General features: G+C 33.0%; 2 protein-coding genes across 2 annotated transcripts; one reads left to right on the top strand and one right to left on the bottom strand.

Moving 5' to 3' along the window:
- Nucleotides 1-2,231: 2,231 nt before the first annotated feature.
- LOC145007125 (uncharacterized) lies at nt 2,232-3,266 on the bottom strand. The gene is made up of 2 exons (XM_078966113.1): nt 2,681-3,266; nt 2,232-2,611 (listed from the first exon to the last, which is right to left on the bottom strand). Exons 1-2 carry the CDS (start codon nt 3,264-3,266, stop codon nt 2,232-2,234), a joined length of 966 nt encoding a protein of 321 aa, XP_078822239.1.
- A 6,965-nt stretch (nt 3,267-10,231) lies between these two features.
- Nucleotides 10,232-13,588, top strand: LOC145007560 (polygalacturonase At1g48100-like). Its single transcript, XM_078966473.1, has 6 exons — nt 10,232-10,863; nt 10,961-11,128; nt 11,497-11,541; nt 11,649-11,856; nt 11,943-12,024; nt 12,776-13,588. Exons 1-6 carry the CDS (start codon nt 10,525-10,527, stop codon nt 13,275-13,277), a joined length of 1,344 nt encoding a protein of 447 aa, XP_078822599.1. The 5' UTR covers nt 10,232-10,524; the 3' UTR covers nt 13,278-13,588.
- Nucleotides 13,589-14,607: the final 1,019 nt, after the last annotated feature.

A 14,607-nucleotide genomic window follows, 5' to 3' on the forward strand; every position in this document is an offset into this window, starting at 1 on the left:
CTAATTATTTATATAAATAGATGTTTAAGATCTAAAAACCAAACACCCGAATCACCTAAACGAAACGAATTCCCATTATTAGAAATGTCGTCGAATGCAGCAAATTCTTCGAATGAAGTACCTGGTTCCAATTCTGAAAGGCCATGGACGACAAACGAGGTGTTAGTTCTAACACGATGCTGGCTAAGTGTTAAGGATGGTGTATCGTTACTTGCTCCCCCGCATTGCCTAATTGGTGATGAATGGAGTCGCATCACATCTTTGTTTAACCATGAGATAGGAGAAGGGAAAAAAAGAGAAAAATCAGATGTTGTTACTAAGTGGACGGATGTAAAGGAAGAAGTTACATGGTTCAATTGAGCATGTAGTTATGCGAAACGTAACAATGTTCGTTATCGTGACGAAGAAGAGTTCTTGGAAGTTGTTACAGAGTTTTACATCTGTGAACATGACGGCAGAGACTTCGAATATGAGGAAGTTTGGAAGGTTGTTAGAGATAAACAGTATTTCAAGTAGACTGCTCTAATTTGTGTTAAGAATAACCCATGGACTTGTGTTTTACGTTAATGCTTTGTTCGTATTATGTCGTTGTTTTTCATGTAATTGTTGTGATGTTTTTAATGGTTCATGGAATCCTTGTTACTAATGTATTCTAATATATTGTGATAACTAATGCAATGACCATTTATTAACTCAAGTTAATCATACGAGTTGCTCACATAATAAACTAAAATACATTTTAAACAAACGAAATACATACGAAATACATACAAAATACATGAACATAACCTAGTACTCAAATAATAAACTAAAATAGATTTTAAACAAACGGGATATATTTCAAAATATTCCAAGGGGCTTCAAACTGGAATTCCAACCCGTTACTTAATGACTTGTATTCCTCCTTAGCAGCTTCCAAGATAACCTCCTCAGTAGCATTTAAACGGGTGTCGTCAATTTTGGTATAAAGATCGTTGAATAATAGAACTTCAGTTTTCATTTCATACCATCTTGCTAAGATGTCTAGTTCGTCACGATCGTTTCTTGTAGGCCTTTGGTTTTCAGCATTGAAAATATTGGTTAAACGGCTCCAAAACATTGGATCGTGCAACTTGCTTGTCTCATACACATGAATATAAGCATGTGTAAGAACCAAGAACTCTTCATTGCTCCATGATATAGAACTCATTTTGATTGAAACTAAGAGAGTGGAATATAAAAAACAATATTTGAACAACTGTATTGGTTTATTTAATAAAGTATTTATGTAACATAAGGTCAATTTATAGTAGTTTCTACACAAAATCGCAGTCCAATCTTCTAATATGTCTGCATTTTATAGTCAAAATTAACAGACGAATGCAGTGTACTATACTTATATCATAACAGAGCACTGTTCGAGTTGACAAGTCATCCCCGGTCGAATGACAACACAATACATTGCTGCTTGAATTGACAAGCCATTGCAGCAGGAAAGTAAGGAGTCGTTATAAATAGATTTTAATATCCGTTGTAGTTGTTTCGTATTACTTCCCTCCCTGCAATTATGGACTCACCGCATACATGGAGGAACGCAGAGGAGGTCGCTTTGGTTCAAGCTTGGATTATAACTGTAGAGGGGATTTTCCACCGGGTCCCCCACAAGTTCGTGCTGGATCATTTTGGTCTCGTGTCTGTCATTTGTTTCACCATTTAATGGGGCGTAGTCAATATCGAAGAAGAAAAGATGTCAAAGCCAAGATTCTGGATTTGAAAATGAAGGTGAAAGAATTTCAACGTATTTACAACGAGTTGGATAATGAACATGCAAATACGGATGAAGACATTCTACGGCAGGTGGCTTTGGAACTATACCGTTTTGAATATGATGGTAGCGAGTTTACCCACTTATATGCATGGAATGTTTTAAAGAATGACCCTTATTTTTAATATGTATGTTGGTTAAGGTAATGGATTTTCGTTATTTAAGTTGCTTGTTGTTGTATGTGTGTAGGCGTCACTATTTAATAAAAGTCCATTTCTTTTAATGTATGTTGTTTCCTCAATAGCCAATACATAATACGACATAAATTAAATAACTAATACATAATAAGTCATAAAATATGAATGAGGTACATAAATAACTAATACATAATACGACATAAAATGTAAACAGGTTTCACGGATAACTAATACATAACACGACACTAATACATAATACTACATAAAATATAAAGGTGCTACATGAATAACTACTGCATTGAGGGAGGTAACAGGACCACCGTTTCATTTGGTATTTCCCAATGCACATGTGATGGTATAGTATTCACCAACTCAGATCCATATGCAAGTCGATACACATAACTAGTGAACTTGTAATCAACCAATCTGTTTATGGATTCAGATGTACGAGTTCTTAGACATGCTATAGCGTGGGCACATCGTATACCGCTTTTTTGCCATTTACCACAACTACATACCCTTCGTTCAAGTTGTACGTTGGTGGTGGGAAAATTGTCATCGACTTGATATGTATCCCCATACAAACGTCTTGCATTCCAAATGTAAGACTTGTTGACACATTGTTGAACCTTACTCTCAACGTAAGGGGTCAACCCACCAGAAAACCTCCCTGTAAAATTTGATATTTTAATAAAAATAATAACACATTAAAAAAACTAAATAAAACAATCTCCCTTACCCGCCACGTCGGCCCGTTCAGCATACTTTGATTGTATCGACGTGGTGATTAACTCAATTATCGTTGTTATAGGAAACTCACGTTTGGATATAATTTGCAAAATTTCAGGGACGTCAATCGATTTAACATTGTAGCGTATTTTTGGGAAAAATGCTCGTGTCCATTTTGAAATCGGTATATCGTCAAGCCAGTAAATTGGACTCCTAAGTAAGGAAAAGAAAGGTGATTTCCTACATGCAGTTTGCAACCTTTCCAAACACAAGTAAAAATCATCAACGCTATATGCATTGCATGACTTCCAAAACAACGATTCAACTTCCGTACTGTTATGTCCCACAAAGTCACGTATCTTTCGAGCTATATCTTTAGGACAATATCCATGATAGGAATCCGGGTAGGCACTCTGAACACCAAATTCTATTTTATCACACAGGTTGCTTATGAAACCAACCTCTATGTCGTCACCTAAACAATCTTTTAACCTCATCATGAACCATCTCCATGATTCTTCACACTCTAAGGTTCCCAAACCAATTGCTAAGAGTAGTGGTTCATGATTTCCATCTAAAGCCACTGCGAAGTACATTGTTGTCACATAGCTCCCAATAAGGGGTAAATAACCCACATATATCAGCGGTATCATGCACCTAAGGAAGGTACGAATCTACATAAAAACGAACACATATTAGTGATGAGTAAAAACTAATCGAGATACATTACCATGAAATATTATATAACTCAATAAAAGTAGTATGTTATACCATGCAACCTAAAGCCACAAAACAGAATTGAAGGCGGTTGGTATCGGTTTTCTTGATGGCTGTGAAGGTATTAGGATTTGTTCTTTGAAGGTTATGCAAGAAAATTGGTAGTTGGGAAAAGCTTCTTCCGATGTTAGTACTCATTTTCAAAACCGATGAAAGTGCTCTACAATCATCACACAAATGCAATATCAATAAAATGAGATTATAAATAGAAAATATTGTATCTCTAATGTTCACAATTCATAGTTTAACCTTTTAAATTCGTAGTCAAACCAGTTCATTTCATAGTCAAATTTCACTGACCGACATGACAATACTACAGAACGTACTTGTCTGGATTTCGTAGTTCAACTTTTTGAATTCATAGTCAAACCAGTTCATTTCATAGTCAAATTTCACTGACCGACAAGACAATACTACAGAATGTTCTTGTCTGGATTTCGTAGTTCAACTTTTTGAATTCATAGTCAAACCAGTTCATTTCATATTCAAATTTCACTGACCGACAAGACAATACTACAGAATGTACTTGTCTGGATTTCGTAGTTCAAGTTTTTGAATTCATAGTCAAACCAGTTCATTTCATAGTCAAAAAGAATTGTTTGTAACATGATTTCTTCTATAAAAGGGTGTCACTCAGTATGAAAACTGTATCAGTCAAAGCAACTCATATTTATAAGAAAAACAAGGCTAATGGCATACTGCAATTGCGGAGGAGAACGTATTGTTAGGATTTCAGGAACATCTAAAAACCCAGGAAGATTGTTTTACGCTTGCCCATATTTGGTATCATGTTGTTAACGTCATTCAAATTTAAACCCTCGTGTTTACATCACAAAAATTTATTTTCTTACTGTGAATATTAAATTTAACAGGGACCAAAATGCGGGTTTATCAGTTGGGTTGATGAAGAGAAGGACCAATCTTCTATGGTAATAGCTAAAGTAGCTAACTCTAATAAGCTCTTTCAATCAGAAAATAAGAAGTTAAAGATAGTGTTGGTTTGTAGTTGGGTGTTGTTCTTGGCAGTTCTTGTTTACAAGTTGTAAGCTTTTCAATATTGTTTTTATGGTTTTGAAATTGTTAGGTCAATAAATTGTTGTATTTGTAACGTTAAAACAAATGTTGTAGTCGTTCTTATGTTGTATGTATTGATAAGTAATTAGTAGGTCATTAATTTGTTGTAATTGTCGTAACATTATATTTTTTGCCATCCGTTGAGTAAACTGTAAAAATAAACTAGTAATGAAATCCAACATTAATTTGTATATACATTTATATAATCCAACTACATAGGACCAAGACAAGACCCCCAAATAATTTTTGCCATCCGAAGATGGAACTCTAAAGTTGCGTTCTTTGGGTCAATAAGAACACGTATAGGTTGACCTGAAACCAATTGCTCCATAAACATACAAAGAAAAACACTGCAATCTCCCAAATGACCACTTTGTTGGGGAACGTTTTCTTCATAAATGAATTGGATATTCAATGGAATCCTTGGGATGTTCCTCCGGGCCCAATACTTAATCTTGTCCAAATAATTTGCCACCCGACGTTCAAATTTGGAAAAGATTCCTTCAGATTGGAATTTTTCATAAGCACCTCTACCAAGACTGTTATAAATATGCACTTCCATTGACGCTAATCGTAGTTCCCCAAATAGCCAATGATTAGGGGATGAATGAATCGGCAATAAGACCTGTATAAGGATCAGAAAATAAAATTATGTTTATTTACATCACAATACAAAAACATAACAAAAAAACGATATTATTTTCAATATAAACTATTAAGTTTACCGTATCAACATCCCACCAAGCAACCATGAAGTTGGGGTACGTATCAATACCAGCCATAAACGCCCTCCAGTCCTGTCCTTCTTCCAAAGCATGAGAAATAAAAAAATTTGGAGGCATTATTGTATGTCGGTCGCTCTCAAACCGTCTCTCCATCAAAAGTCGGTACCAAATGGTTATATGCTGCACACATGATACTTTTGTTATTGACTAAAAAACAATTAACTTTTAAAAGAATTAATTAACAATTAATTTATTGCTGACTCCAACCATCCGTCGTGTGTATGCCCAAACAATGAGCTCCAAAAATCTCTATCTAACACGAAATTAAACAAACGATGTTGGACATCATATGAATGCAATACATAATTTTGGATGACATCCTCACCGCTTGCTACGTAAGGTTGCAGGCGCAACATGGAGAAGTCATGAGCAACACCAAAAACTGGAGGAGGAACGGGGCTTGTTGATTTCATATCAACCTTCTTTTTTGTTCTTCTTTTTTGCTTCGGTGTTGTGTGCAACTAAAAACAATATTGAAATATTTAAATCTATATCTTTCAGATAATTCACATAAACATAAAATCATCAGTTTATAAATAAAACGAATACCTCGGTGTAAGGAGGGCACAAATATTGTGATGGTTTTCGACTCCTCGGTTTATCGGGTGTAACTTCTTTTTCATCATCATCATCATGAAAATAATCTACATTTCCCGTTATTATTAGTTCGTCTTCATCCGGCACATCATCATCAAATTTGTTTCCCGCATTGTCATTCCTCTCCTCCCACTCCTACATTAAAAATAATACTTTATACTTAATAACGAAATACACATAATTTAATAAGCAATGATATCTAAATAAACAAAATATTTATATTAATGTAACTATAATAACCTCTTTAACTTCACTATAATCATTTACATCAAACACATCATCATCAAATTTGTTCCCCGCATACTCATTCCTCTCCTCCAACACCTACATTAAAAACATAACTTTTTACTCAATAAAAAAGGACACTTTATTAAAAAGTAATTATTAAAATCGTAAAGGTAACATCTATAACAACCTTGTCGTCTTGAGTATCACCAAAAACATTTTCAGTTATATTGTTTTTATTCATCACTTCATCTTGCACAACCTATATTTTCAAATATAAAATATGAACACAGGTATTCATATATGTTAATAAAATTTAATAAATAATGTAGCGTGTAACTAACATGTTCATCATAATTTCTTTGTGACACTGTCGTATCATCATAAAAATGTCGTTCCAAAATTGGTCATTATTCACTTCTTCAACAAAAACCTTTGTAGGTTGTCGGTTCATAAACACATGCTGCTCTAGTGCATGTAGCCATTTCAACACCTCATTTAGCTTGTGTTTCCCACTGCCCCGACCTCTACCATAAGAGCGACCACTGGACGACATACGAGACGAAGATTCGTCTTGTCTCCTAAAATGGTCTCGTACTGGGGATGGAACTGCTTTCCCTTCACCATATACATACTCTAGAAATAACATATAATAAAAAGATATCATCTCACCATCACCCGGTAACATGTTTTGTCTTGGTGGTAGCCCCGCCTAAAAAATTAAACATATTAAAAATGCATATAAAAGTATAATAATCAACTTTATTAATAATAAACAAAATATTTTTAAACCTGCATCTTTGACCAAATCTTGTTCACGTCAACCCATTTCAATTTTTTTGTTCCACTCCATCGTTTTATCCGAGGCAAGTCTTTATTTTTTCTCGATGCAAATCCACATGCACGAACAGCCGGAATCATCTCATATATCCATATCTACAATTTTTTACAATTACAGTAATAAAAGTTAAAATTAAAATAAAAAACATAACAATAAAACAATTTAAATATAAGGAAATTTTTATACCTTTATTGGAGCCGTAAATCCTGAGACGGAGTACTTTAAAGTTTTACCACGCTCAGAAACTGATAAATTATTATGTATCTTATTCCATGTATCCTCAAGGTCAACATAAGTAAAATCCCAGAGATAGCTACCCCAAGCGAAGCTAACAAAACAAAAAAACAAAATTGATTATTATATAAATTATAACTTTAATAAAATAGAACTTTTAACGTAAACAAAATATACCTATTCCAGAGATCCAAATTCTCAGCCAAATAAAACCAATCTTATGGCACCCGATCGTTAACTTCTTTACCCAAAAAACCTTCACACAAAATGTATATCAAACATACTCTAACTGCATCAACGTCGTCAAGTGCTAGGAATGTTCGATTTAAAATTAAACTTTTCAGGTCGCCGATTTTCACCGAACTATTAGTATGGTCCGGAAATAGTCGTTCACGCAGTAAACATCTTTTTTTACTGCTTATAAATTTTTCTGACCCTTTTCTCCCAATGTTTTTTGGATACTCTCCAAAATTTAAGCCGGTAATCAAACAAAACTCTTCTGGCCCATAAACCATTTTCGTATTGCCTACTCAAAAATATAAACGTTTTATTCCATCTAGAGATAAAACAGGGTCCGGCCGGATCTGATGAAGGAACATTTTATGAAAACAATAATGCGTCCCCTTCTAAACGAGGGACATCAATAAAATAACCAAAGACGGTATCTCTGAAAATAGCACATCGGACATCATCTAAAACTTCAAATACTTCCCATATGTTACCGCCAGAGCCTTTTAAGTTCGCAAAGGCTTTCGTATTCATTAAACTAAAATAATGCTGCAAAAAAAAACACAAAAACAAATTAGATAACTAAAAAATATTTTTTTAAAAAATATATGATTACGAACTGCAAATACAATTTCTTAATTACTAATATATATATTTCCGATAAAAAACAATAACATACACATATATAAACAATTTTCCAAGTTATACAACTAATATATTTACGACAGAAAACAATATCATACATAATTATATAACCATTTTATTAAACATATTTTCAACTTAAACGACAAATATTCAACTTAAACAAATTTTCAACTTAAACGACAAATGTATAAACAATTTTTATCTTTCTAATTAAAAGTAACATTTTATAACCATATAAAGAAAAAAAATTTAAAAATAAAACGACAAATAAACTAACAATTTTGCAAGTTATACGATAACTTTATACAAATTTTCAACTTACACGACAAATACAAACAATTTCTAACAATATATATACAACAAATTTTCAACTTATATAAATGTTATACTTATACGACAAACACAAACAATTTCTAACAATATATATACGACAAATTTTCAACTTATACGAATGTTATACTTATACGACAAATATATATACAAACGACTATTTTGCACTTTATATAAACAATTATACGATAAGAATATACAAGATTTCAGGTTATACAACAACTAAAAAAACAACAAAAATAACAAATTCTAAACATTATCTACGCAGTCTCTACTTGTCTCTACTTGCATTTAAACTTCAAGTATATTAAAAAAATATTAAAACTATCAAACACAACAAAATTACCCTTTTTTAACACTAAATAATACAACAAATGATAAAATAAAGAGATTGTTGACATTAAAAGAGTTAAAATCTAACCATATTTGCGGGATTGTTGACATAATCCTCCATTTTCTTCAAAAACTAGCCAAAATTCCGAGAGAAGCCCAAGTTAGAGAGAGTTTTTGTGTAGAGAAGGGTGAAAAATGAAGAAAAAAAAAAAACGTTTTTATAGTCAAAATCGAGGGCATTTCGCAGATGAGAAGCCCATTTCGCAGATGGGACCTTCTCATCTGCAAAATGGGTGGCCATTTTTGTAATTTCGATTTTTTTTTTTTGCTATTTTTGTAATGCAATTAGTGTAAATAGCTATTTTTGTCATTTTCTCTCTCTCTCTCTCTCTCTCTCTCTCTCTATATATATATATATATATATATATATATATATATATATATATATATATATATATATATATATATATATATATATATATATCACATTTCCCGTTCTTGTGCATCTGACATTTATCTCCACTCAACACCGTCTTTTCTTTTCTTGTTCATGAACCCTTATATGCACATTGCGCCGTCCAAACCACAAATTACATACTTCTTGTGGGGTTTTTGGTGGGTTTTAAGTATTAAAAACACCCCACTTGAAAAAAAAGGAATTGAAAATTTCATTTTTGTTGGTCATGTCTTACATTTTTTTTTTTTTTAATTCAGTTAGTGTATATACTTAATGAAACGTTATTGAGGATAAAAATACGATAGCAACGTTCTACTAACGACAAAAAGATACATATTTTAAAAAGAAAAGTACTACCCTGTATTTTAATATGGCAGTAGGTCTTATACTCTCATATATATTTAGCACACTGCCAGTAGTTTCCACCACAGTTTAATATTATACCTAAAACAGTATTTGGAAATTCTCCAATTTCGTGATATTTGCATTAGTAAAACTCTGTAATTTTGAACCCCGGCAGAAAATAGTGGAAATTTGCTCCAAATGTTGGTCCTTTTTTCTTGTATCAAGGACTCAGGGTATGCCAAGTCCTTTTTTATGATTTGATCGATATCACATCTTAGACTAAAAGTGGGGCTATTAGAATCAAACCTCGTTTGCTATAAGGTTGAATTACATATTTATTCAACCATGTTTTTTCTGTTATGATATAAATTTTGATACAAATTATATAACCACATTTAACTATTTAAGTGGTTACCAAAATTTCACAAATTTATCCATGCATATTTGATATAAAATATAAAATAAAATTTTGGATAAATTCAAGTCTATTTTATTAGCATATTAGCATAAATTAATAAAAAATGCATTAAACCCTGAGTTATATGCACACCAATATTAAGAGATGGATGGTCGGTTAAGCCGCTAATGTTGAAAATGTTAATAACTTTAAGCCACACTTCCACTTAGAGCTACTCCACATATATAAATATAAATAAAGAGAAGAAGCCTCTACTTCCTGTGTATCCCTTGTTCAACCGATTATGCAACTTGCTTCTTTGTGCAGCTATAAGAAGCCTAGTGCCGATTGTGGTCACTCACACCACCAAAAGTCTTACCCATCAAGCAACACCTTCTTTCGGCTTCCCCCATTTGTCATAAACCCTACGAAACCCTACAATTTTCCACCCAAAGATCAGGTCTGATTCTTTGAACACATGATTTCATAGAGTGCCATAGAAGTTGGATTCCTTTTGTCAACATTCCCTTTTTTTGTCCTATATAACCATAAACCAACTTCTTCTTCTAGCTATAGCTCACTATCCATGGGACTATCTTTCTGCACTTTTCTCCTCTTTTTCTTCCCCCTTTACGTCCATTTTAGTTCTGTTAACTCCCGATCACTTGATCACATTTCCCCATCACCATCTCCTTCTCCGGAACCAGCAATGATCCCCAAGAATCAGTATTTACATGTTCTTGACGTGAGGTCGTTCGGGTCCATAGGAGATGGGGTGACGGATGACACACAAGCTTTCAAAATGGCGTGGGATTCAGCTTGTCAAAACGACGAACCCACGATCCTTCTTGTTCCAAAGCATTACACTTTCTTGATACAGTCCACCATTTTCACAGGAAGTTGTGGGAATAGGGTTGTGTTTCAGGTAATCATGTGAAAATTTGCATGCCTTGTTTGTTGACGCATGATGGGTTTCTGAGTTAATTAATAATGTTTTTTTATTTTGGATCGTGTTTGTGAAGATTGAAGGGACAATTACGGCACCAGATGGACCAAGTTCGTGGCGGAAAGGTAATAGCATGAGACAATGGCTGGTGTTTTATAGGGTAAATGGCATGTCTCTACAAGGTGGTGGAGTTATTGATGGAAAAGGAGAAAAGTGGTGGAATCTTCCTTGCAAACCTCACAAAGTATGATTGTTTATATATAGTGTTATTTTTTTATATTGCCTCAGTTACATATTAGAAAAAGTATATTATTGTTTCAATTTATATTATATATATATATATATATATATATATATATATATATATATATATATATATATATATATATATATATAAAGACTAACAAAAAGATATACAAAAAAGGAAACAAAAAGACTAACAAAGGCCACATTGTAACTTTTTTAATGCCAACGCTAGGTTTATTTTAAAATGTCATCAATTAATATTTTTATGTTTATTTTTGTTAATAAAATGTTAATATGTTGATTAGGTATCTGAATTAACAAAATGGATGTAACTTGACACTAACAATGTTACGAATAATTTGGCAGGGACCAAACGGAACAACTCTACCTGGTCCTTGTGACAGTCCTGTTGTAAGTCTAACGTCTAAACACACGCTTCAATTTAATGACTAGTTAACTGATATCTACAGGTCATTTCGTTACATAACAATGGTGATAACTTTTAAATACAAATGCAGGCTATTAGATTTTTCATGAGCACAAATATAACAGTAAAAGGAATTAAAGTGAAGAATAGCCCACAATTCAACTTCCGTTTCGATGGGTGTCATGGCGTATACATAGATTCGTTGAATATTAAAGCTCCATCTCTAAGCCCCAACACTGATGGAATCCATATAGAGAACACAAACGATGTGAAGATATACAACTCACTTATATCCAATGGTAAGAATATTGAAAACCGATCAGATACCATCAAGCTAAAAATCAGATAATATTAATTCTTTTATTGAGATTTGTTTAATATGCAGGTGATGATTGTGTGTCAATTGGGGCAGGGAGTTATGATGTAGACATAAAGAACATTACATGTGGTCCAAGCCATGGGATAAGGTGAACATTCCTAAAAGTCCCCACTTTTAGTTTAAACCCATAAAGCATATACAATTGCCCTTCAAATATTCAACTAGTTACTACATTCGTCCAATGACATGTTAAAATGCGGGTCGGGTTGGTTTATCCACAAACAGTATCTCATTTATATTTTAATCACATAAATAAATAATATATTAAATTTGATTACAAATTTCATATTATTATAATAATAACCAACACTTTCAAGAAAATTATATTAGTAAAAAAAATAAATAAATAAATAAATAAAATCAATTTGAATACCTTGGATGGGTTTCGACTCTTTCGAACCAATTTTATTTTACCCAATTATTTAATTTTGTATATCTTATCATAAAAATGAATTTTAATGCAAATCAACTCACCATCCTATACTTAAAAGTGTACCATATAAAATAAACAATATTGGTAGCCTACATGACCATTATTATAATACATATAGAGCTCTACAACCTTCTAGATGAAGATTCAAGTTTCATGGTAAACAAATACATGTATTTAGGAGTAAGATTAAAATATGGACGCAGACCTTGATCTAATAACAAAATTGAACCACGTTTGCTAGACTGAACAGGTATTCATAAGTTCGATCTTGATTATCCTTGATCTACCATAACCCGAGCGGTCTATACGGCCTAACCTTTTTTTCGGGCCACAATGACAAGTCTTTAAACAAGTGTTACAAATAAATAAGCATGATTGTGTCTTTTTCCACATGTACATGTTGCAGCATTGGTAGTCTTGGGATGCGTAACTCACGAGCATGTGTATCAAACATAGTAGTTATGGATTCAGTCATAAAGCATTCAGATAACGGTGTCCGAATCAAGACATGGCAAGGAGGATTAGGTTCGGTGTCAAACGTTCGATTCATCAACATCCATATGGATACTGTTCGAAACCCGATCATGATCGACCAATACTATTGCCAAACAAAATTGTGTATGAACCAGACTTCAGCAGTGAGCATATCAGACATAGTTTACGAGAGAATTAGAGGAACTTATGATGTTAGAAGTCCAGCCATGCATTTGGGGTGTAGTGACAGTGTACCATGTAGAAACCTAACATTTTCCGAAGTGGAATTGTGGCCTTCTCAAGGCCAGATTATGTCGAGTCCTTTTTGTTGGAATGCCTACGGGGATCTTCAAACTCTAACTGTTCCACCGATTTTTTGTTTGTTGGAGGGCAACCCTGTATCCGTTCCTACAGCTGATGTGGATCAATGTTGAACAAGAGTTTGGGTAAGGTGTTGAAACGTACTCATAGAAACTTTGAAATCTTGAGATTAAATATGTTAATTTGGGTGTTAGGTCTTATAGAATGTGTCAATAAGGGCAAGAAAAGTTTATCCCCTTACTATTGTAAAATTTATAGAATATAATGAAGCGTGTATTTATACATGTTGCATAAGAGGCTCTATTGGTACATTTGTTCCAAAATGGATAGTTGCATACACTACATGATATGACAATCATGTCTAATGTTGCATGTAACATATGAATGAGATTACGACTTATTCAGGATAACAACTTTGTTTAATTGAGAAAGATGGAACACATTAGGTTGCGAAACTAACTATTGATATTATTATATTGTTGGTGTTGTTGTTGTCATTGTTGTTGTCGTCATCGTCGTCGTTGTTGTTGTTGTTGTTATCACTTTAGTCCTTCAATTGACACTTTGTCAAAGACTTAGTCTAAATTTCCCAAGTGTGAAACTTTTTCATTCATCATACAATACACGTTGCATGATTCCAAGTTTTTATCCACTTGAAAATTGGGCAATGAGAAACTCTCCCTATTTGGTAAACTCTCGACACTTCCATAAATAACCTAATTAAGAACCAAATCCATTTTGCTAATAATGGAAATACACAAACATCAATTTTTTTCATACATGCCATTGTAAAGATAAATAAATAAGATAAAACTCAAATTTTATTTTATTGTGGAAAAACTTGTCCTTACAATGCAATTCAACTGAAAAACTATGCTATTACATATTTCGTAGCAATCTACCTTAACTCTAAAGTAGCAGCTCAAAAATCCGATCTTTGACTCCATGCGATCGAAATCCATTCCTTTGTGATCAGATTCAGCACGCTTCTTCCTTAAGTTTCCTTTCTTTTCTTCGATCCTACAAAACATCAAAATGTAACGTTATCACATCATGTATTAAGCACCCAAAAATAGGAACTTATCAAAAGGTAGAAACACCAACTTTTACGGAGTACTTGAAACACCCCTTGAAAGATCTTTATACTCAAGAATCATGTTAGAATGATATTGCTAATAATATGTGATCTTCAAATGTTACACCAATAATAACTTGATGCAAACAAATTATTTATAAGAATTTGATTATTGAAACTATCAGAAAAAAATATTTTATGACACACATTGTGTGTTATAAAAGGATACAGACGACACAAATATGTGTCAGTAAATCATCTCTGACAAAAAGGAAAATGACACACATTTGCGTGTTATAAGCTTACGGCACACATTTATGAAATGCGTTCACAACACACATTGTGTGTCATTATAGCCCCTAGCATAA

The sequence above is a fragment of the Lactuca saligna genome, chromosome 7, assembly GCF_052625555.1.
Source record: "Lactuca saligna cultivar CGN05327 chromosome 7, ASM5262555v1, whole genome shotgun sequence".
NCBI classification, from domain to species: Eukaryota; Viridiplantae; Streptophyta; class Magnoliopsida; order Asterales; family Asteraceae; genus Lactuca; species Lactuca saligna.

Coding starts and splice junctions, on each gene's coding strand:
- LOC145007125 (XM_078966113.1), bottom strand. CDS start 3,266: ATGTACTTCGCAGTGGCTTTAGATGGAAATCATGAACCACTACTCTTA. Junction 2,612..2,680: donor TGAACGGGCCGACGTGGCGG/GTAAGGGAGATT, acceptor CAAATTTTACAG/GGAGGTTTTCTGGTGGGTTG.
- LOC145007560 (XM_078966473.1), top strand. CDS start 10,525: ATGGGACTATCTTTCTGCACTTTTCTCCTCTTTTTCTTCCCCCTTTAC. Junction 11,857..11,942: donor CAACTCACTTATATCCAATG/GTAAGAATATTG, acceptor TTTAATATGCAG/GTGATGATTGTGTGTCAATT. Junction 12,025..12,775: donor GGTCCAAGCCATGGGATAAG/GTGAACATTCCT, acceptor TACATGTTGCAG/CATTGGTAGTCTTGGGATGC.